Consider the following 24,377-nt stretch of genomic DNA (forward strand, 5'->3'; position numbering starts at 1 on the left):
GAACGAATTAAGTACTTAACCCGAGGTACCACTATACAAAGCTGAGATGCTTCCTTTCTCCCAACAGCTTCACGGGCCCAGAGTGTTCCTGATAAGCATCACCAGTCTCCTCCTCAAAATACCCAAACAGAGAGACAGTCTTTAGACAGTCAGGGATTTGAGGTTAGAGTAGGAAAAGGTTTTTGGTTGCTGCACTTCTGCATTGTTACTTGATTTAACTTTTGGCCCAGTATTTAGTTCTAGTTTTTCTGGTATACTGCTGCATTATTTCCTCTTTCTAGTCCCAGCTTTTGCCTTCTCTTTGAGAGAAGATAGAATTTAATGATTTCAAACACCCATCCCTTCATTATTTTGTTGCTCAGTCTAACTTTTGAGCTGCCATCCTGTGTTGGGGATTGGCTTAGGAACAGTTGTATTTCATTTTTTTTCAGTCTCTCTTTTCTCATTACAGAAGTCAGGTTAATTTTGTTTTTTGATTTCATTTTGTTTCCTTTGTTCTCTGGTGATGCTCAGACAAAACTATTTTCACTTTTAAAGCTATTTTTTACTCTAATGTATTAACGGGATTAATTTTCCCTGGGCTTCCTTTGCTGGATTGATTTAAACTTCTGCTTTGAATAGTTAGCTGTTTTTCTTTTTCTCCCTTTGGAAACCTAATATACTTTTAGGGGGGTGGTGGAGGAGGAAGGCCAGGAGCAGAATTGTCTCAGCAATAACTAATTTTGCCTGCTCTAATCAATGCATGTCACCATATGCTTTAATACAGTTTTATTTCACATTTAATTCACAGGCTAATTATTGTACTCTTCTTTTCTGTGAAGATGCTGTTCCTTAATTTTTCTTACCCCTAAATTTCATTGGGCTGTAGCCAATGTTAGTCCCACTCAGAGTAAACCCATTGAACTTTATGAACATGACTGGTGTACATTAATTTAAATGTGTCTACTCTGAGTAGAGTGAAGTCAAGTGGGCCTTAGAAAGCACTGCAAATAACAAGGCCAGTGGAAGTGATGGTATTCCAGCTGAACTATTTAAAATTTTAAATGATGATGCTGTTAAGGTGCTACACTCAATATGCCAGCAAGTTTGGAAAACTCAGCAGTGACCAGAGGATTGGAGAAGATCAGTCTACATCCGAATCCCAAAGAAGGGCAGTGCCAAAGAATAATAATAATAATAATAATATAATAATAATTTATTATTTATACCCCGCCCATCTGGCTGAGTTTCCCCAGCCACTCTGGGCGGCTCCCAATCAGTGTTAAAAACAGTACAGCGTTACATATTAAAAACTTCCCTGAACAGGGCTGCCTTAAGATGTCTTCTGAATGTCAGGTAATTATTTATCTCTTTGACATCTGATGGGAGGCCGTTCCACAGGGCGGGCGCCAGTACCGAGAAGGCCCTCTGTCTGGTTCCCTGTAGCCTCACTTCTCGCAATGAGGGAACCGCCAGAAGGCCCTCGGCGCTGGATCTCAGTGTCCGGGCTGAACAATGGGGGTGGAGAAGCTCCTTCAGGTATACTGGACCGAGGCCGTTTAGGGCTTTAAAGGTCAGCACCAACACTTTGAATCGTGCTCGGAAACGTACTGGGAGCCAGTGCAGATCTCTCAGAACCGGTGTTATGTTGTCCCGGCGGCCACTCCCAGTCACCAGTCTAGCTGCCGCATTCTAGATTAATTGCAGTTTCCGGGTCACCTTCAAAGGTTGCCCCACGTAGAGCGCGTTGCAGTAGTCCAAGCGGGAGATAACTAGAGCATGCACCACTCTGGCGAGACAGTTCGCGGGCAGGTAGGGTCTTAGCCTGCATACCAGGTGGAGCTGGTAGACAGCTGCCCTGGACACAGAGTTAACCTGCGCCTCCATGGACAGCTGTGAGTCCAAAATGACTCCCAGGCTGCGCACCTGGTGCTTCAGGGGCACAGTTACCCCATTCAAGACCAGGGAATCCCCCACACCAACCATCTCCCTGTCCCCCAAAAACAGTACTTCTGTCTTGTCAGGATTCAACCTCAATCTGTTAGCCGCCATCCATCCTCCAACCGCCTCCAGGCACTCACACAGGACCTTCACCGCCTTCACTGGTTCTGATTTGAAAGAAAGGTAGAGCTGGGTATTGTCTGCATACTGATGAACACCCAGCCCAAACCCCCTGATGATCTCTCCCAGCGGCTGCATGTAGATGTTGAAAAGCATGGGGGAGAGGACAGAACCCTGAGGCACCCCACAAGTGAGAGCCCAGGGGTCTGAACACTCATCCCCCACCACCACTTTCTGGACACGGCCCAGGAGGAAGGAGCGGAACCACTGTATGACAGTGCCCCCAGCTCCCAGCCCCTCTAGACCAGTGTTTCCCAACCTTTTTTGGGCAAAGGCACACTTGTTTCATGAAAAAAATCTCGAGGCACACCACCATTACAGCCCCATGACGTCAGCGCGCAGCGTCACGCCGGGAGGGACATGAATTGCTAGCAAATTACATAATCACCTCCTTGAGGGCTGGCTCATCTTCTCCGAAGGCAGAACCCCATTAATTAACAGCACAGACTCACACCATAGCCAAGACGAGGGGGGAAAACCTCAGTCATGCACAGTCATGCACATGTGGGGGCTAAATGAGGACGAAGACCGGGCAGAGAGCAGGGTTCAAATCACCCCACCTGGCCAGGACAATACCTGGGTGCTCCCTTGGGCCACTCGCCTGACCCACCTCGCAGGGCTGTTGTTGCGAGGATAACACAGGGAGAACCACGCGCGCCCCCGGGAGCTCCTTGGAGGAGAAAGCGGGCGATGAATGCAATGCACGAAATATATGAGAGGCGACCAGGTTTTGCAGGTGAGGGGCCCCCGCCAGCCTCCGCTTCCAACACCCGGTGCAACGACGCCGAAGTTTCCCCCCCGGGCTCGGCTCAGGGAGCAGCGCTGCTCCCCCCCGGCTCCCCTTCGCCCTCCCGGCTCTCTCTGCCGCCCACTGGGGACCCCCCTCACCTGCCAAGTCCGGAGCGCCGGTGGAAGTTGCATGCATGCATGCAGGGCGCCGCGTTGCCATTGCATTGCACTGCACTCCATGCAACGCCTGCACGCATGCATTGCCTTGCACGCCCGCCAAGGGGTCTCCCCGCGGTCCGATGCGTCCCCTCCGGCGCGGATGCAGCATTGCAAAAATAAAACCCCCCCGACGCAGCCCTACCTGGGGGGCAGCCTCCGCCGCTCCGCCTCCGCGGGGATCCCCGGGCTCCATCCTGCCGCCCGATCTCCGCGGGGGCGCAGGCAGGCTGCGCGGGGTCTGCACGGAAGAGCCCCTGCCCGCCCGGCTGCCGCCGCTGCGCTCATTCCATGGCCGGGAGAAGAGCGCTTCAAACAAAACGCCCGGCCCGCCAGGCCACGCTGGGAAACGTAGTTCGCGCACCCCGCGCGGGCGCGGAGCCCAAGGGCGAGGGGACTACGGATCCCGGCAGCCCCCGCGCCGGGGACGGAGGGGGAGAGGCCGGGTGCAGGGATGGAGGGACGGGTGGGCGAGCGAGTGAGTGAGTGGCAGCCGCCAAGCTTTGGCCGAGAGCCAGGAAGGGCCTCCCTGGAGGAGGAGGAGGAGGAGGGAGGCGCAGAGCGGGAGGGAGGGAGGGAACCCCAGGGGTCATCTAGTGACGGCGCCCCAATCGAAAATTTGACTTTTTTTTTTAAAAAAATATCTTTCGAATTTTTTAATTTTTCCCGCGGCACACCAGGCAACATCTCGCGGCACACTAGTGTGCCGTGGAACAGTGGTTGGGAAACACTGCTCTAGACGGCCCAGAAGGATGTTATGGTCTATGGTGTCAAAGGCCGCTGAGGGATCCAGCAGAACTAGGAAACAGCTCTCACCTTTGTCCCTAGCCCGCCGGAGATCATCAACCAGCGCGACCAAGGCAGTTTCAGTCCCATGGTGAGGCCTGAATCCCGATTGGAAGGGATCCAAATGGTCCGTTTCCTCCAGTCGTGCTCCAAAGAATGCTCCAACTACCGCACAATTGCACTCATTTCACACGCTAGCAAGGTTATGCTTAAAAATCTACAAGGAAGGCTCAAGCAGTATGTGGACCAAGAACTGCAAGCTGGATTTCGAAGGGGCAGAGGAACCAGAGACCAAATTGCAAACATGCGCTGGATTATGGAGAAAGCTAGAGAGTTCCAGAAAGACATCTACTTCTGCTTCATTGACTATGCAAAAGCCTTTGACTGTGTCGACCACAGCAAACTATGGCAAGTTCTTAAAGAAATGGGAGTGCCTGATCACCTCATCTGTCTCCTGACAAATCTCTATGTGGGACAAGAAGCTACAGTTAGAACTGGATATGGAACAACTGATTGGTTCAAAATTGGGAAAGGAGTACGACAAGGCTGTATATTGTCTCCCTGCTTATTTAACTTATATGCAGAATTCATGCGAAAGGCTGGGCTGGATGAGATTGCCGGAAGAAATATCAACAACCTCAGATATGCAGATGACACAACCTTGATGGCAGAAAGTGAGGAGGAATTAAAGAACCTTTTATTGAGGGTAAAAGAGGAGAGCGCAAAATATGGTCTGAAACTCAACATCAAAAAAACGAAGATCATGGCCAATGGTCCCATCACCTCCTGGCAAATAGAAGGGCAAGAAATGGAGGCAGTGAGAGATTTTACTTTCTTGGGCTCCATCACTGCAGATGGTGACAGCAGCCACAAAATTAAAAGACGCCTGGATACAACCTACCGTAATTTTCGCTCCAAAACACACACTTTTTTGCTCCTAGAAAGTAAGGGAAAATTCCTGTGCGTGTTACAGAGCGAATGCACGGATCGGAGCCATGGCTGCCGTCAGTCAAGCAAAGCGGGAGCCGCTTACACGCTCTACGAGGCTCTCACTTTGCTTGCTTTAAAGCGACCTGGAGCAGGGGAGGAGGGAGGGAAGGAGAGCCATGGCAGCAAAGCCGGCAGCAGCCGCTTACACGGGAGGAGGGACAGACGCTAAGCAAAAGTCTGCGTGCTCTAAACAGAGCAATGAGGCTGCAGAGGGACTGCAGGAAAGATAAAATTTAAGCAACCAGCAGCAAAATAAAACCAACCTCGAGCTCTGAGCCAGCGCAGTGAAAACCAGGAAGTAAAAAAAAAAGGCTGGGGAGGGCTTGAGGGAGAGGGGAAAACTTCGTCTCAGCTGATCGGCTGGGACAGAGCAGCTTGTTTTCAGGCAGGATAGATTTGAGCATTGTCTGGGTCCTAGTGCCCCTACCGCTTTTTTGTGCTCCATTCTATTGCTGCTGGTGGCTGCTTATCGTTCAGGCTGCAAGGAGGAGCGCTTTTACACAGCTAATGGCGAATCCCCTGCAATCCAAGTCCTCCTCACTTGCTCAAATCTATTCTGCCTCAAAACAAGGAGCGGAAGGAAAAGGCTGCAAACTGTTAAATGGAAAAAACCCCAGGCACAGGGCAAATACCTTAAGTATACCTTTAAAGCAACAGTGCTCTTTCCCTCCCTCCTCCCCGCTCAGCTCGCCGAAAAGCTCCTTCTCCACGCGTGCTCCTTGTCCCTTGAGTGCTTTTCCTTCCCTCCCCACTTAAAACGTGGTTACAAAGCACGGATCCACATGGATCCTCAGGATTTTTGCACTGGGTCACCCCAAATTCACCATCAGATCACATAGCATTTCCATGGCTACAGCCTGCACCAAAAAACACACACGCACCCACTGTTTCATGGGGCCGCAATGGCGCAAAAACGTGGTTACAAAGCATGGATCCACATGGATCCTCAGGATTTTTGCATTGGGCTACCCCAAACTCACCGTCAGATCACATGTCTGTGGCCACAGCATGAACCATAAAAATCATACATCCACTGTTTCGTTTAGAATATTTTTTCCTTGTTTTCCTCCTCTAAAAACTATGTGCGTGTTATGGTCAGATGCGTGTTATAGAGCGAAAAATACGGTAATTATGCATGATGTACTTTTGCTTTCTTTTATCCTATATAATTCCTTGTGATTCCAGTTACAGATAGGTAGCCGTGTTGGTCTGCCAGTCAAAATAAAAAAATTCCTTCCAGTAGCACCTTAAAGACCAACTTTAAGACCTTTAAGACCTTTAAGGTGCTACTGGAAGGAATTTTTTTATAATTCCTTGTGAGTTATACTTCTATAGCCAAGAAGCTTGAATGCAGTCATTTGTTATCTGTTGTGGTATCTTTCTATATATATATAAAATAAATGATTCTGATTTATTCCTTCTTAAAACTGACGTGTTCTCTCTGGTTGTTGCCACTTGACCATTTAAGGCTTTTAAACAGAGATCTTCCTCAGTCTGTATCTCTATTGGAATAGCTTTTAGATCTTTTAATTATTTTATCACTTGTGTGTTTGGTGCCCTGGGTTCCTTTTGGGAGGAAGAGGGGGATATAAATTTAATAAATAATAATCTACAGATTCTGTTGTTTTCAGCTGGTGTCTTCTTAGGACAGCAGAGTCAGTTGCTCTCTCTGTTCTAGAATTTTATAAGGTTCCCCCCCCCCACCAATTGCAGATCCTGTGCAAGCTTGAAATCACTCGCCTTATTACCCACTTGGAGAAATCAATGCAGGAGGAAGATGACAGTGACCTCTTCATTGTAGACAAAGATGGGGAAACGCAACTGTGCCATTATACGGATTCCAACTTTGAGGAGAACCTCAGAGTGCCATTGTTGGAAATGCTGAAGTACCCCTACCTGTTACTTCATGAACGTCTCAGTGAGTATCTGGTGGCACCTGAACATGATCCAGTTCTCCCCCTGCATTAGTAGTTCAATAAAAGCAGCTATGGAAAGTCTTCTCAGAATACAGCTGGAGGTGATATGTTGACTGGGATTTGTTTTTTTGTTTTTTTGTTTTACTACCCCCCCCAAAAAAAACCTATTACAAAAGGAGTATTATTTTTATTTATAGAATATATATTCTGCTGCTCATCTAGGGTTGTAACCTTTGGTTGGGCAAAATATGGGACTGGGGGGGGGGGCTAAAATTACTTTACCTGATGCAGAATGAAATGACTTCAAAGCAATCAATCAATGTTATTACGGCAAACAGCCAGCATACTAAACCAGAATTTCTGCATAATTCTCTACATAAGCAATAAAAATGATAAATATGGGGTTTAACAATCAATATACTAATTGAATGTACTTAAAAAGTGTGTTTAGAGGAATAAAATACCATAAAAGTTTAAAAGAATAGGAGTTTTAACTAAGAACTGTAGCGGTTTATAACATTTTATGCAGCTGTGTAATCTTTTGCTTTCTTTGACTTATGGCTATTGCATAAAATCTAGCTACATTTCCAATGCTGGTCATACTCATAGGGAAGACCCAATGAAATTTATAGATCTAAGTTAGCAATGCACATTAATTTCAATGACTCATATCCTCCACACATGCTGATATACTGGGCCAAGGGTGTATAGGGCTTTAAAGGTCAGCAACAACTCTTTGAATTGTGCTCGGAAACGTACTGGGAGCCAATGCAGATCTCTCAGGACCGGTGTTATGTGGTCCCGGCGGTCACTCCCAGTCACCAGTCTATCTGCCGCATTCTGGATTAATTGCAGTTTCCGGGTCACCTTCAAAGGTAGCCCCACGTAGAGCGCATTGCAGTAGTCCAAGCGGGAGAGAAGCAGAGCATGCACCACTCTGGCGAGACAGTCCGCGGGCAGGTAGGGTCTTAGCCTGCATACCAGGTGGAGCTGGTAGACAGCTGCCCTGGACACAGAATTAACCTGCGCGTCCATGGACAGCTGTGAGTCCAAAATGACTCCCAGGCTGCGCCCCTGATCCTTCAGGGGCACAGTTACCCCATTCAGGACCAGGGAGTCCCCCACACCCGCCCGCCCCCCCAAACCGTACTTCTGTCTTGTCAGGATTCAACCTCAATCTGTTAGCCGCCATCCATCCTCCAACCGCCTCCAGGCACTCACACAGGACCTTCACCGCCTTCACTGGTTCTGATTTAAAAGAGAGGTAGAGCTCGGTATCAGTAGAGCTGGGTACTATTTCTGGGTTAGCGGAGTCTGTAACCTGAAGCGTCTGTAACCTGAAGCTTCTGTAACCCCAGGTACCACTGTATTGGGCAAACCAAGTCCTGCCTATTTGAACAGACAGGAATAGCTTCCCTAAGCAGGTCACCATTTGGAGTTTCACCATTTGTCTAGAGGAAAGTAACTCAGTTATAGCGATTCTGCCAGTCTCTGCTTCCTCTTCCTCCATTTGTAATCTAAGGGGTAGCAAGGTTGGTCTGCAATACAGGGGTATAAGAAGTGCTGGAAAAAATGATGACTTTTTAAAAATCCCACAACCAGTTCTAACAATTGTAGGCGACATGTGCCATCATAAAATATGCATTTAGTTCTGTGTGTGAGAAGGGCGGGGGGAAGCATCTTTCAAAAACAATTAATTGGCAGGATTAATAGAGGACACCTGGATTAACAGAAGACATCAGTGATCACTTGTATTCACACAGACCAGAGCTGCTGCTTTTGGGACAAAACACTAATAATAAAAAGGTAGTGCATCAAAACAAAGAAAGCCCCCTTCCCCAAATGCCTGACCATGTGATTCATTTTGCAAACAAAACAAAGCGAAGCTAAACACACTCCTTTCTGAACTTCATGAAAAGGCGAGTCAGGTATCTCCCTTAAGACGCTTTATAGGATAAAACCATCTGATTAGTGACTGTTCCTGTTCTATGATTCTTTGAGGATGACTTTCATCTTATGCAGGGATCATTTGCCTTCATATTATGGTGGTTCCAACAGCCCTAACATTTGGCGTTCTCTTTTTTAAATTGTTAGGTGAGCTGTGTGTGGAGGCTCTTTGTAAAATGGAGGAAATCAACTGCTCCTACCAGGTGGCTGGGAAACACCCTGGGATCTATCTGCTCATGGTACATCCTAATGAAGTGGTGAGCTGCTTTAATTTCCTTTTTCCGGTTATTCTTTTCATCCTTTTCAGTTTTGCTACGTAGGATTAAGCTGTCCTAAACAGATGACAGATGAAATAGATCCTCCTTGACACAGTGCACAGTTAAACTATGGAACTTGCTCCCACACAGCGGCATGTGGTCAATGGACATGGGGGACTAGGCTAGTCCCCTAAATCAGAGGTTTTCAACATGTGTGCCTTCATAATCTGAAGCAGTAATGCTTCTGATTGCCAGTTGCTGGAAACCACAGGAACGTGGATGCTCTTGTGCTTGGGTCCTGCTTGTGGGTTTCCCACTGGGGCATCTGGCTGGACACTCTGAGAAGAGGTTATAACAACAACAACAATTGATTGTTGTTGTTGTTGTTATTATTATTATTAATATTTATACCCCACCCATCTGGCTGGGTTTCCCCAGCCACTTGGGACGGGTCCCAACAGAATATTGAAAACATGATAAAACATCAAACATTAAAAACTTCCCTAAACAGGGGTGCCTTCAGATGTCTTCTAAAAGTCAGATAGTTGTTTATTTCCTTGACATTTGATGGGAGGGCATTCCACAGGGTGGGCACCAACACTGAGAAGGCCCTCTGCCTGGTTCCCTGTAACCTCACTTCTCACAAGGAGGGAACCGCCAGAAGGCCCTCGGAGCTGGACCTCAGTGTCCAGGCTGAAAGATGGGGGTGGAGACGCTCCTTCAGGTATACTGGACCAAGGCCGTTTAGGGCTTTAAAGGTCAGCACCAACTCTTCGAATTGTGCTCCAGAACATTCTGGGAGCCAATGTATGTCTTTCAGGACCAGTGTTATTTGGTCTCGGCGGCCGCTCCCAGTCACCAGTCTAGCTGCTGCATTCTGGATTAGTTGTAGTTTCCGGGTCACCATCAAAGGTAGCCCCACATAGAGCATATTGCAGTAGTCCAAGCAGGTGATAACTAGAGCATGCATCACTCTTGCAAGACAGTCCACGGGCAGGGAGGGTCTCATCCTGCGTACCAGATGGAGCTGGTAGGCAGCTGCCCTGGACACAGAAATGACCTGCACCTCCATGGACAGCTGTGAGTCCAAAATGACTCCCAGGCTGTGCCCCTGGTCCTGCAGGGGCACAGTTGCCCCATTCAGGACCAGGGAGTGCTCCACACCCACCCACCCACCCCCTGTCCCCACAAAACCGTACTTCTGTCTTGTCAGGATTCAACCTCAATCTGTTAGCCGCCACCCATCCTGCAACCGCCTCCAGACACTCACACAGGACCTTCACTGCCTTCACTGGTTCTGATTTGGAAGAGAGGTAGAGCTAGGTAACATTTGCATACTGATGAACACATAGCCCAAACCCCCTGATGATCTCTCCCAGAGGCGTCATATAGATGTTAAAAAACATGGGGGAGAGGACAGAGCCCTGAGGCACCCCACAAGTGAGAGCCCAGGATTCTGAACACTCATCCCCCAACACCACTTTCTGGACACGGGCCAGGAGGAAGGAGCAGAACCACTGTATAACAGTGCCCCCAGCTCCCAGCCCCTCTAGACGGCCCAGAAGGATGTCTTGGTTGATGGTATCAAAGTTTGCCCTGCGCCTTTGGGGGAAGCAGCCAGCGCCTGCGCGCCCACCCTGAACCCATCCCAGGGTGGTAGATTACTGCCAGTTTTTTATATTGGATCGTAGATCACAGCCTACTTGAAGATAGACATGCCTGCCCTAGGATAACCAAACTAGGTGTCTCCAGGAGAACATCTGCTACGACTTGAAGCAGCTTGGCAGGGAATCCTTGGTGCAGCGGGGAAGTTGGTACACCAAAAGAAATCCTGTACTGCCCCTATTGCCCAACTTCCAGAACATGCACTCAGTAAACTGGGTCTTCCCAATAGGAGGCCCTGTGTACGCTAATGACTTCCTAAAAATCACTGCAACCCCCCCTCCCCACCCATATGACCTGGGTGGCTGTGGGTAAGAGAAACCTGGTGGACAAGCAGCGGCAAGGACAGGCCCATCTGCTTCATCCAACCAAGTTAGGTTACACATGCCAGGTCAAGTCCTCCATACTGGAGTAGATAGATGGGCCTGTTAGAACACGCTTCCTGCAAAAGGATGGTTGCTTCAAGATTGCATTACTACAATGCACTCTGTGTGTGACATTCCTTGCGCTTGATCCAGAAGCTGCAGTTTGTGCAGAATGGTGCATCATGGTTGCTGACAGGAATGAGACCGTGTCAGCATATAACACCTATGCTCACATACCTGCACTGGTTGCCCATTTGGTATATAAAACACTGAACAGCTTGCAACCAGTTTACTTGAGAGATGGCCTTACCCCATATATGCCCATTTGACTGCTTCAGTCTGCAGAACTGACACCGATACAGGTGTCACATAATACTCGTTCTGCCGTTGAAGGAAATCAATCTTTTAGCATGGCAGCACCTACACTTTGGGGCTCCCTGCCTACTAACAATACTGTACTCTTTTCAGCACCTGCTAAAAGCCAAGAAGAACACCATTCCAAAAATGAGTTTGACGATTCCCTTGCCTTTGATGAAAAGAGACACTTAAACTCTTTTTTAGCCCTCTCTTACCAGTCACAGGAAGAAATCATTAGCAGAATGACTTCCTTACAATACACCCTTATTCACTTTCGGCCTCCAGAGAAAGCTAATACAATCACGGATCAAATTATGGAAATAATGTCTAACCAACACAGAGGTAAACAAAGGGAAGAGGTGGAGAACCCCCCCCCCCACATAAACAAAGATAATCAAATTGATAAGGAACACCCTCCTATCAGAGAGTATAACTATGCTGTCCCAAGTTATTCTATAACCTCTGTTGAATGGCTCCAAAGAAGATTTCTTAATCTGGAAGAATTAGCTCTCCCTGACCTGAAATCAACAACCCAAATTCTAACTACTAAAAAGGAGTTCTCTAACCCTTTGATAGGAGGCGGGTCTGTGTTTGTGGACAAAGTTGGGGAATCAAATCAAATTGTAGAACTGGATTGATATAATGATTCTAGTAATGATAAGTTCAATAGAGTTTTCAGCACCCAGTGCCACACAAACCTGGGGGGGGGGGGGAGACACACATGAAGTTCAAGCCTTGTCTGACTATGAAGTTATAACTCCAATAAGGAATTCAGCAGGCCAGACGCACAATCAACCTGTCCTAAACAATACATGCAAGGTCTTATCATGGAATGTGGCAGGATGGTCCCCCAAGTTAGAAGATATGAATTTTAAAGAATTCTGCATAAATTTTGATATTCTCTGCCTACAAGAAACTTAATAAAAACATTCCTTCCAGTAGCACCTTAGAGACTAACTAAGTTAGTTACTGGTATGAGCTTTCGTGTGCATGCACACTTCTTCAGAACATTATCTGTTGCTGGAATTCAGAAGCTGACAAAGACTTGACCAGCAATGAACTTTTTATTGCTTCACACACAGAGATAGCCAGATACACTCCACATTAGTAAGTTGCAGGATTGAGTTTCCGACTTCTCCTTCCCTCATTTAAGCCTCCCTCCCAGCAGCCTTCTGAGACTCAGCTCTAAATTGCTTTGCCCTTTTCTCTGCTCTACCCTCTCAAGCTCTGAAGGGGAGAGGGAAAGGGGCTGGAACAGAACTGTCTTGCAGAGCAGGAGACGTAGCCCTGGCAGAGTCTGTGCCCACACTGAGCCAGTGTCAGGAACTGGCTAGATAAGTAGTGCTGGCAGCCAGTTATCCAGGAGGGACCAGGGAGTGACACTGGGGAAGAAGAGGATTTTGAGCCTGGTTCAGACTGGTGGGACATGGAAGAGCAATCCACGGAGGGAACTAGCAAGGAAGCATCAGAGCTGGAGAGTTTGGGGGAGGGGGGTCCTCTGATTTCCAGCAACAGATAGCGGCCAACGCCTTCGCCAAAGAGAATTTGGCTGCGCCGAGGGAGTGAAGCACCAGGATGGAGCTTTTTTCAGAGAAAGATGGCCAAGTTCTACGTCAGTGCCACGACAGCTCGCTTCGGACAGCATAAAACCTTGTATCACTTGATGTGGCAGGTTTTGGTTTTTCAAAAAATCATTTTTATTGGTTTTCCAATAAAAACAGCCAATCAACATATCCGGATCATAATCCAATTAAAAATAATAAACTAGAATTTTTTTAAATGACAGAGCTTGCAGTGTTTCTTTGTGGCTGATTAGCTGCTCTCCCTGTGCAAAGGTCAGAGGGGGCAGGGTTTCTGTTGAGTCAGGTGATTAGCTGTGGGAGGAGCTTATCAGAGCTTGCAGGGCAGCTTGATCCATCTTTTAGATTTAGGGGAGCTAGTCTCAAACGTTTCTTGAGGGAGACCTAGGTTTTTTTGGGGGGGTTATTTGTCCTGTCTTCACGCTTTTTAAGATGGAGGACCACTGTAGCCACCCCCAACGACACGTTTTCAAGATGGAGGGGGAGGGAACAGCTGCAGTCGCCTGCGGTTCCTGCGCAATGTTTGCCATCTTGCCAAAGGTTGCAGGCAGCTTTACCTGCAGCAATTGTATATTGATTGCCCTCTTAGAAGACAAATTCCAGCAACTGGAGGAACGTGTAGCTACGCTCCAAAGAATTAGAGAGCTGGAGCTCTTCTTGGAAGCAACAGAGCACACCGTCTCCACCAAGGAGGAGACAGGGGACTCCCCTGAGAAGGAGGCTAGTTCACCAACAAAGGAGCCAGATATATGGAGAAACGTGACTCAAAGAAGTAGGAGGCCCAGGGTTTGCTCTGATTGTTTAGAAATACACAATCGCTTTGAAGTCCTTTCCCCTAGCATGGAAGACGAAGAACAGACTCCATTTGAGGATCTCTCCCTCATTACAGTCGATCAGGTATATGAAGACAAGCAGCAAAGTCAGTCCTCAGGGAATGTGCAGGCGACCTTGGAACGGACAGCTCATGGAAGAACCCCGACCAAACCTAAGAGGAGGCGTGTAGTGGTGATAGGGGATTCCCTACTGAGGGGAACAGAAGCAGTGATCTGTGGGCCTGACAAGAGGTCTCGGGAGGTGTGCTGTCTCCCCGGGGCTAAGATCCAAGATGTAACTGAACGACTGCAAGGAATCATAAAACCCACTGACAAATACCCCTTCCTCTTGGTTCATGTGGGAACCAATGACACTGCAAGCAATAGCCTCCAGAAGATCAAAAGAGACTACGAGGCTCTGGGCAGGAAATTGAAGCAATTAAATGCACAAATTGTCATCTCATCTGTCCTCCCAGTTGAACGACGTGGCCCAGGGAGAGAGGGAAAAATAGTGGAAGTGAACAGCTGGCTTCGCAAATGGTGTAAACAGGAACGGTTTGGATTCTTAGATCACGGACTGCAGTTTATTGAAGATGGACTTCTGGCAAGCAATGGGCTGCACCTCACAACGGTTGGGAAGAATGTTTTTGCCAAAAATCTCAGAAACCTCATCAGGAGGGCTTTAAAATGACTAATGTGGGGGAGGGAGACAGTGCTCCTGAAGGTAGGAGTCTATCAATTGATGAAGATGATCATCCAAATGTCATAGACCAAATGGAGCAAACAGCACGCAGACCTAGTGGTGGGAGGAAAAAATCCTTAAATAAGAGACACGGGGGAATGATTAATGGACTTCAATGTCTGTACACTAATGCGCAAAGCATGGGAAATAAACAAGATGAGCTTGAGCTCTTGGTACAGCAAACTAAATATGACATAATAGGCATCACTGAAACCTGGTGGGATAAGTCCCACGATTGGAATGTAATAATGGAGGGATACAGTCTATTTCAGAGAAACAGACCAGACAAGAAAGGAGGAGGAGTGGCGTTATATGTCAGGGATGTGTATACCTGTGAAGAGATCGAAGATTTAGAACCTCAAAGCCAAAGTGAGAGCATTTGGGTCAAAATTAAGGGAGAGAAGAATAACAGAGACCTCATTGTGGGAGTTTACTATAGATCCCCAAGCCAAACGGAGGACATAGATGATGCCTTCCTGGAACAGATGGCCAAGCATGCAAAAGGAAGGGAGATAGTGGTAATTGGGGACTTCAATTACCCGGATATTTGTTGGATGGCAAACTCAGCCAAGTGCATAAGGTCAAACAGATTCCTCACTGGCCTTGCAGACAACTTCGTTGTCCAGAAAGTGGGAGAAGCAACAAGAGGAACAGCCATTTTAGATCTGGTCCTAACCAGTGTTGATGACCTGGTTAGTGGGGTAGAAGTGGAAGGATCATTAGGCGCGAGTGATCATGCTCTTTTGAAGTTTACTAAACAGTGGAAAGGAGCAGCCAAGCATACTAGGACTCAATTTCTTGACTTTAAGAAAGCCAACTTCATAAAACTTAGGGAAGTGCTTGGTGAGATCCCATGGACAGTAATACTAAAAGGAAAGGGAGTTCATGATGGCTGGAAGTTTGTTAAGAGGGAGATAGTAAAAGCACAACGTCAGGCAATACCAATGAGACGGAAACATGGAAGGTGCCTAAAGAAGCCAGGGTGGCTATCTAAAGAACTTTTAACTGAGTTAAGATTAAAAAAGGATGTGTACAAAAAATGGAAAAGGGGGGAAACCACCAAAGAGGAATTCAAACAAATAGCCAGCACATGTAGACACAAAGTCAGAAAAGCTAAAGCACAGAATGAACTCAGGCTTGCTACAGAGGTTAAAAGCAACAAAAAAGGCTTTCATGGGTATGTCCGTAGCAAAAGGAAGAACAAAGAAACAGTGGGGTCACTCAGAGGAGAAAATGGTGAAATGCAAACAGGGGACACAGAAAGGGCTGAACTCCTCAATGCCTTCTTTGCCTCAGTCTTCTCCGATAAAGAAAACAATGCCCGACCTGAAGAATTTGGAGCAAATGATTCAGCAAAGGAAACACAGCCCAGAATAACTAAGGAGATAGTACAAGAATACTTGGCTAGTTTAGATGTATTCAAGTCTCCAGGGCCAGATGAACTGCATCCAAGAGTATTAAAAGAACTGGCAGATGTGATCTCAGAACCACTGGCAGTCATCTTTGAGAATTCCTGGAGAACAGGCGAAGTCCCGGCAGACTGGAGGAGGGCAAATGTTGTCCCTATTTTCAAAAAGGGGAAAAGAGAGGACCCCAATAATTACCGCCCAGTCAGTCTGACATCAATACCAGGGAAGATTCTGGAGCAGATCATTAAGCAAACAGTCTGTGAGCACCTAGAAAGGAATGCTGTGATCACCAATAGTCAGCATGGATTTCAGAAAAGTAAGTCATGTCAGACTAACCTGATCTCGTTTTTTGACAGAATTACAAGCCTGGTAGATGAAGGGAACGCAGTGGATGTAGCCTACCTTGATTTCAGCAAGGCATTTGACAAGGTGCCCCATGATATTCTTGTAAAGAAGCTGGTAAAATGTGGTCTTGACTATGCTACCACTCAGTAGATTTGTAACTGGCTGACTGACCGAACCCAAAAGGTGCTCATCAATGGTTCCTCTTCATCCTGGAGAAGAGTGACTAGTGGGGTGCCACAGGGTTCTGTCTTGGGCCCGGTCTTATTCAACATCTTTATCAACCACTTGTATGATGGACTCAAGGGCATCCTGATCAAATTTGCAGATGACACCAAACTGGGAGGGGTGGCTAACACCCCAGAGGACAGGATCACACTTCAAAACGACCTTGACAGATTAGAGAACTGGGCCAAAACAAACAAGATGAACTTTAACAGGGAGAAATGTAAAGTATTGCACTTGGGCAAAAAAAATGAGAGGCACAAATACAAGATGGGGGACACCTGGCTTGAGAGCAGTACATGTGAAAAGGATCTAGGAGTCTTGGTTGACCACAAACTTGACATGAGCCAACAGTGTGACGCAGCAGCTAAAAAAAGCTAATGCAATTCTGGGCTGCATAAATAGGAGTATAGCATCTAGATCAAGGGAAGTAATAGTGCCACTGTATTCTGCTCTGGTCAGACCTCACTTGGAGTACTGTGTCCAGTTCTGGGCACCACAGTTCAAGAAGGACACTGACAAACTGGAACGTGTCCAGAGGAGGGCAACCAAAATGGTCAAAGGTCTGGAAACGATGCCTTATGAGGAACGGCTAAGGGAGCTGGGCATGTTTAGCCTGGAGAAGAGGAGGTTAAGTGGTGATATGATAGCCATGTTCAAATATATAAAAGGATGTCACATAGAGGAGGGAGAAAGGTTGTTTTCTGCTGCTCCAGAGAAGCGGACACGGAGCAATGGATCCAAACTACAAGAAAGAAGATTCCACCTAAACATTAGGAAGAACTTCCTGACAGTAAGAGCTGTTTGACAGTGGAATTTGCTGCCAAGGAGTGTGGTGGAGTCTCCTGTTTTGGAGGTCTTTAAGCAGAGGCTTGACAACCATATGTCAGGAGTGCTCTGATGGTGTTTCCTGCTTGGCAGGGGGTTGGACTCGATGGCCCTTGTGGTCTATTCCAATTCTATGATTCTATGATTCTAGTCCAGATTGTAATTATTAATTTTCCCGGGCTCTCCATAGTCTGGACCTTTGAAGCATATCTCCAAATCTTTGTTCCTGCCTTTTCTCGTTTTCATATTTTCCGCCTTCTGATCTTAACGCTTTAAAGTTCTCCGTCCCTGACTCTGCGATTCTCAGTCATGTCAGAAATCATATATCCTTTCATCTGTTGAATACAGCTTTATTTGTGTATATATATTTTTTCAACTGTCTATTTGCCTTTGCAGCTTTCACTGACTCCGTTCCAATCTTCCAATCCGGGCTGTTGTCCAAGCTTTTTGTTTGAGATTTAATAACATAGTAGCTTCCACATTGTTAAGTTATTACTGTAAATTGTTAAGCATACTGTTTGTAATAATGCAATGTAAATGAGCTGTATTCCACAGATATAAGTCATTTGGCGATCAATCAGTCTCTCGGAGACCACACAATTCCCCCCCTCTGTGCCCTATGGGGGGGGGGGCTGCTAGAAATCCATCAGCCTTCTCTCTCGCTCATAATGCAAAAAACTTCTGCAAACAGCTGCACTATATGTTGTCCCAAATTGTTATCTCCAGTCATTACAAAGTCAGCCAGCAAATATTTCCCGCTTCTCTCGAAAAGGGAGGAATTCTCATTTTTCCGTGCTGGGTCATATTAACAAGCGCCATCTTGTTTCTACATTTATCTTTATCAAGTCTTTCAAGTCTAAGTAAAGCTGTGCAATTGAATACTTGTTGTGCTCTGGGACCCAGTGTCCTGCTGCGTGCACCTTGATGCAAGCTGACAATCTCAGATGCGGCAGTTTTGGTGGCTGTGGGTGCCTGAGGACGTCAAGGAGTAGGTTCACGCCTGCAAAAGCTGTCAGTGTGCCAAGCGGCCCCAGGAAGCCCTGGTGGGGCTACTGCAACCCCTGCCTACACCGCAGGGGCCCTGGGAGACCATAGCCATGGACTTCATTACTGAACTGCCGTCCTCGTGACAGCAGACTGTGATCTGGGTGGTGGTGGACCTGTTTACCAAGATGGCACATTTTGTGTCTTGCAAGGGGCTTCCAACAGCCTAAGAGACAGCCCAGTTCTTCATAGATCATGTCTTCAAGCTGCACAGTCTGCCACAGCGAATTGTGTCTGAAAGAGGAACCCAGTTCACCTCCCAGTTCTGTAAGAAGGTCATGCAACTTCTGGACATGGAACTGTGCCTCTCTTCAGCTCATCATCCGGAGACCAACAGAGAGGCAGAGAGAACCAGCAACACACTGCAGCAGTACCTGTGCTGTTACGTCAGTTACCAGCAGGATGACTGGGTGGCCTTGCTCCTTTTGGCCGAGTTTGCGTATAAAGAAGTCTGACCCATCTTCTTTAACTTTCCATATGCTGGTGGAATCCCACCACTCCAAATGGTTGGCTCGCATTGAAAGCAGAATCAGAACATGTGGCCTATCACTCGAGTCGCTGCTTATGCTCCCATAATTGCAAGCATTCCAGACAATCAAGTGCAGAATCCTAGAGATTGAATTCCAAGCCCTTAGCAGTACAGCCAATAAAACCTGTTCCCCATTGGGGTTGGGAATTCTACCCTCATTTGGCCAGGGCCCTCCATATTTACATTACCTTTATGCTCCCCACCTAAGCAGAGCTATTTCCCTCTCAAGATTTCACATCTTGCCATCTAGTAAGATGTTAGATTCTTGAAAATCCCTTATTCTGAAAGGTACTGCCCTTGTGGCACAAAACAGGCTGTATCTATCACACACGTTTTGTTTCATTGCCCAGTTTATGCAAAAATAAATGATTAGTATTTGGCCCCCTTATTGAAGGAGGGGATCTTCCAGGGTGACCTATCTGTTGAATAACTGTAGGAATGACTTGGAGAATGCGGCAAGATTTTGGAGTGACGCCATGAAATTACGTCACCATAGGTCCTAAGAGCCACCTTTGTATCTCACAACGTCTGGACAGTTTTATCCTAACTCACAACGTTTTCCAATCCATGTATACGACATACTCTTACTATGCCAATAAAGGAGATTGATTGAGAACTAACTTATACTTAAGAGTACACCCATTGAAGTTAACAAACCTAAGTTGATCGTGCCTGTCAGGGGACTGCCATCAAAAGGGGGGAGGGAGGCAGGAACGATAGGGAAACAGACATGCAGCTTCCGCCGCCTAGTTTTCGCAAGGGAATCAAACATAAGGAAAAGAGGAGGAGATTGGGGGTGTCCAGCTTCTTATGATGGGGGGGAGGAAGAACCCACTCTTGGAATCTGCTACTGACTGAGGCAGACATGAACTTTGGACTTCTGCACTGTACATAGTTTGCACCAAATAAAACCTATAAAAAGGCAGGTCGGAGTCCTGGCTGTTTACTCGTGAGCAACCATACGCATCCTTGACAGCGCCCATCAATTTCAGTGGTCCTGCTCTGCATAGGACTGACACAGGATACAACCCATAGTAACATCCAAACTGTTCTACATTGTTATTAACACAGTTCTATTTTTAGTAATTCTGCCCAGAATCTTTTTTTAGAAAGGTTGTTGTTAAAAGGTGGTCTCTTGTCCCTCAGTGTCTAGGGTGGTTGGGAAGTGAGGAGGCTAGGATGTTCACAACCTTCAAATAAGCATTTCTAGAAATAGATATCTAGGCTGTCTGGTTTGGGATTTGAACCTTTATCTTACGCTTTATAATAGTTGCTTTTCATGCCAACTTGCTTCCTGCCCCAATTTGTCTTAACAATTACTGTTGTGATTCCTTACTGTAGTAATTCCTAGTGTCCCTCCAAACCCACAGATTCGTCAGTGGGCCATCCTGAAAGCCAGGAGCCTGGGGAAGGTGGACAGGGACGACTATTACAACATCCAGGAAGTGTTGACGTGCTTGTTCAGAGTCATAGAGCTGGACCACTTTGAAAACTCTGATACTTATAACCTTGCAATAGTTGAGAAGGGGAATCTTATCTTGTTGCCTCGCCATCTGTATGATACCACCAGTTACAAAAACTACTGGCTAGGTGAGTAGAAGCAAGCTGAGATGTTAGGCTTGAACCATTCTGTAGAGAGTGGTAGCATTGTAGTACAGCAGAGATGGCTAAACCTTTTTGTCTTTTGGCGCATGGGCAACATTGGCTCATAACAAAACCTCTGAGGGCTTCATGCCAGCACTGTGTGTGCCCCCAAAATGGGCATGGGGTGAGCATGGGTACAACCACCCCACACTCAGTCTGTGTGTCTTCCCCTCCAGTGCATGCATGCATGCATGCACACACACACACACACACACACAGACGGGAAGCTACCTTACACTGAATTTGACCATTGGTCCATATAGCTAAAAGCTTACTAACCTGTGGTCTTAGATGTTGCTGGAATATGTTTCTCATAATCTTGGACTATTAGCTTGCCAGTTGGGGCTGATGGGAATCATAGTCTAATAGAATTTAGAGGGCTGCAGGCTTGCGCCCTGAGGCTCCTTTGCTCCTGTTCCTTGTAGAATGAAAACTTTCCTTCCTTTACCTGTATCAGACATTTTTTGTGGCATTTAACTGTTGCATATATCATTTTTAAAAATTACACCATCTCAACTATGTTTGTGCAACCTGTTCAAAGAAATGTGTAATGAAAAACAGGGGAAGCTAACATGATGCCCTCCAGATGTTGTTGGACTCCCAACTCCCATCAGCCCTAGTCAATATGGTCTGCTGCCAGGGATGATGGGAGTTGTATTTCCAAGCTCTAGAGGGCTCCAGAGATTAAAAGTTTGAGTGGCATGCTAGCAGGTGCAATTACAAAAGTAGGTTTTGTTTTGGTTGTGGATTAAGATCGGGAGTTAAGCCAACACCCAGTGATAGCTCCTGAACTTTCTCATTTTCATTGTTGTAGGTATCTGTATGTTGTTGATGGTGCTGGAAGAACAAGCCATGGATTTGTTGTTGTTTGGCCCAGACAAGCAGATTGACTTCATGCCGTGCATAATGAAAGCCATGAAGAAACCAACGGAGGGTAAGTAACTAATAATCATTGGGGGCAGCGATACAAGCAAATTAAAAACAGTCTGAGTGTCCACTCTCTTAAGGTAAAATCATTCCTTTCACAGAACTTGTACGCCAAGTAACTTACTTAATGTGGAAATGTTATGGTATAGTATATGATGGCTGACAGATAGTTTCTTTTTTAAAAAAACTTTTTTATTTATTCAAAATGAAAAAGTAAAAGAAAAATCATTATTCCATTTTGCATATCATACTTTGGAAAAAAACAAAACCAAACCCATATACACAAAAATAAAGAAATACTAAAACTTCCACCCGTGTAGCTTCCCTCCACCACAACTTGACATCCTTTGTACTATAAATAGTTTAACATTGTGTCTTGTATTATCCAATATATATCCATTATTAATTTTACCTTAGTTTGATTCATCTTTACATACGTATTCTACGCATAGCAATATATTATTCTTAGAGCAGTGTTTTTTCATATAGTCCTCAAAACATTGCCATTCCTTCCTTACATTTTGGTTGGACTGATTTCTTATGGCTGCCGTTAATTTGGCCAATCTTATAAATTCACATAATTTAATTATCCAGTCTTCTTTAGTGGGAATGATGTCTCCTTTCCAATTTCTAGCAGGTAGCAATCTGCCTGTGACTGTGGCATATAAAAACATCCTTTTCTTATCCTGTGGGATGTCATTTCCTAAAATACCCAATAGGAATGCCTCCAGTTTCTTCTCTCTAGAAATTTCGAACTTTTTTTTCTTTAATTCTTCATGGATACATCCCCAGAAGTTCTTAACTTTCTCACATCCCCACCATACATGGAACATTGTCCCCTCAATTTTATTACATTTCCAACACAGGTTGGATTTTAGTTTATATACCTTGACTAATTTAGAGGGTGTCATATACCACCTATATAACATTTTTACCAGATTTTCCATAATGGTGTAACAGGCGGTAAATCTGATGTCTGGTCTCCAAAGTTTTTCCCACTGCTCCATCTGCATTGTGTGGCTGATGTCCTGGGCCCATTTTACCATAACATCTTTTACTTGCTCATCTTTCAGGTCCCATTCAAGTAATAGATCTTAAATTTTAGATAATAATAATTTCTTATTGCTCTTTAATAATATAATTTGTAATTTGGATTCTTCTTTTCCGAAACCTATTTTTTCATCTGAATTAAATACATTATTTAAATGGTGGTATTGTAGCCAATCGGTGAGATAATGCCTTATCTCTTCAAATGATTTCAATTTCATTTGCCCTTGATCTTCTTTTAGTAGTTGGCTGTAAGTTCCCCAATTGCTATTCATATTTATATTTTTAACTGCGAAGGCCTCTAATGGGGACAGCCACCATGGCATTTGAGGTTCAAGTAATGGTTGGTATCAGTCCACACCTTATAGAGGGCATTCCTAACTATATGATTAGTAAACCCACTGTGGACTTTGACTTTATTGTAGCCAAGGTAGGCATGCACACTGACAACTGGGAAATACTGGCCTGTGAGTGCTCCAGTTGGAGAACAGCCTTTACCAAAGGTGTCCTGGGCTTTGAAGACACTCAAACTCAGGATGCAAGGGAGAAACGAGCTAAGAGGAAGGCACGCTTGGCAAATCCACACCGTGATCAACTCCTGCCCGGAAATCAATGTCCCCACTGTGGAAGGACGTGTGGGTCCAGAATTGGCCTCCACAGTCACTTACGGACTCATTGTTAAAACCGTGTCTATGGAAGACAATCTTACTTGGCTACAAGTGATCACCAAAGAAGAAAAAGAAGAAGCCACCCATATCTGTTGTTGTAACTCTCCAAGTCCAGTAAATCTGTCTTCTCTAACTAGATCCAATCCTTAATCCACGTCAGGAACGCTGCCTCGTAATACTTTCTTAAATTTAGAAGTGCAAAGCCCCCTCTCTCTTACCCATCAGTAATTCATTATTTATACGGGATTTCTTACTCAGCCAGATAAACATTGTCAAATCTTTTCTCCACCTATCTAAACATTCAATTTTCCCTATAATCGGGATCATTTGAAAAAAGGAAGATCATTTTGGGGAGCACATTCATTTTTATTACCAAGATTTTCCCCCAAAATGAAAGTTTTAGTTTGGTCCAAATTTCCAATTTTTAAAAAAATTCTTTCCAAAATTTATTATAAAAAAGGTTAATATTTTACACTGTTATTTCAATTCTGAGATATTTTGCTTCTTTCACTATCATCAAACCCGTTTTATCCTGTAGCTCCTTTTTCTCCTAACCCCTTAAATTTTTAATCATTAGTTTTGTTTTTGATCTGTTGAGTTTAAATCAAGTAGAATCATAGAATCATAGAGTTGGAAGAGGCCACAAGGGCCATCGAGTCCAACCCCCTGCCAAGCAGGAAACACCATCAGAGCACTCCTGACATATGGTTGTCAAGCCTCTGCTTAAAGACCTCCAAAGAAGGAGACTCCACCACAATCCTTGGCAGCAAATTCCACTGTCAAACAGCTCTTACTGTCAGGAAGTTCTTCCTAATGTTTAGGTGGAATCTTCTTTCTTGTAGTTTGGATCCATTGCTCCGTGTCCACTTCTCTGGAGCAGCAGAAAACAACCTTTCTCCCTCCTCTATGTGACATCCTTTTATATATTTGAACATGGCTATCATATCACCCCTTAACCTCCTCTTCTCCAGGCTAAACATGCCCAGCTCCCTTAGCCGTTCCTCATAAGGCATTGTTTCCAGGACCTTTGACCATTTTGGTTGCCCTCCTCTGGACACGTTCCAGTTTGTCAGTGTCCTTCTTGAACTGTGGTGCCCAGAACTGGACACAGTACTCCAAGTGAGGTCTGACCAGAGCAGAATACAGTGGCACTATTACTTCCCTTGATCTAGATGCTATACTCCTATTTATGCAGCCCAGAATTGCATTAGCTTTTTTATTTTTTTATTTTTTAATAATTTTTTATTGCTTTTTT

At 45.6% G+C, this 24,377-nt stretch overlaps 1 protein-coding gene across 1 annotated transcript in view; it reads left to right on the forward strand.

The window, feature by feature from the left end:
- Positions 1-24,377, forward strand: part of LOC310697844 (putative helicase senataxin) — a gene marked incomplete at its 3' end in the record, with an annotated part of 269,703 nt that overhangs the window by 72,005 nt on the left and 173,321 nt on the right. The window contains exons 3-6 of the mRNA XM_083484468.1: positions 6,535-6,739; positions 8,832-8,941; positions 20,207-20,426; positions 21,295-21,414. Of these exons, the coding sequence (XP_083340594.1) occupies positions 6,535-6,739; positions 8,832-8,941; positions 20,207-20,426; positions 21,295-21,414 (655 nt within the window). The remainder of the gene's footprint in view (positions 1-6,534; positions 6,740-8,831; positions 8,942-20,206; positions 20,427-21,294; positions 21,415-24,377) is intronic.

The sequence above is a fragment of the Podarcis liolepis genome (genome assembly GCF_965112155.1).
Source record: "Podarcis liolepis genome assembly, chromosome: W".
Lineage (NCBI taxonomy): Eukaryota > Metazoa > Chordata > Lepidosauria > Squamata > Lacertidae > Podarcis > Podarcis liolepis.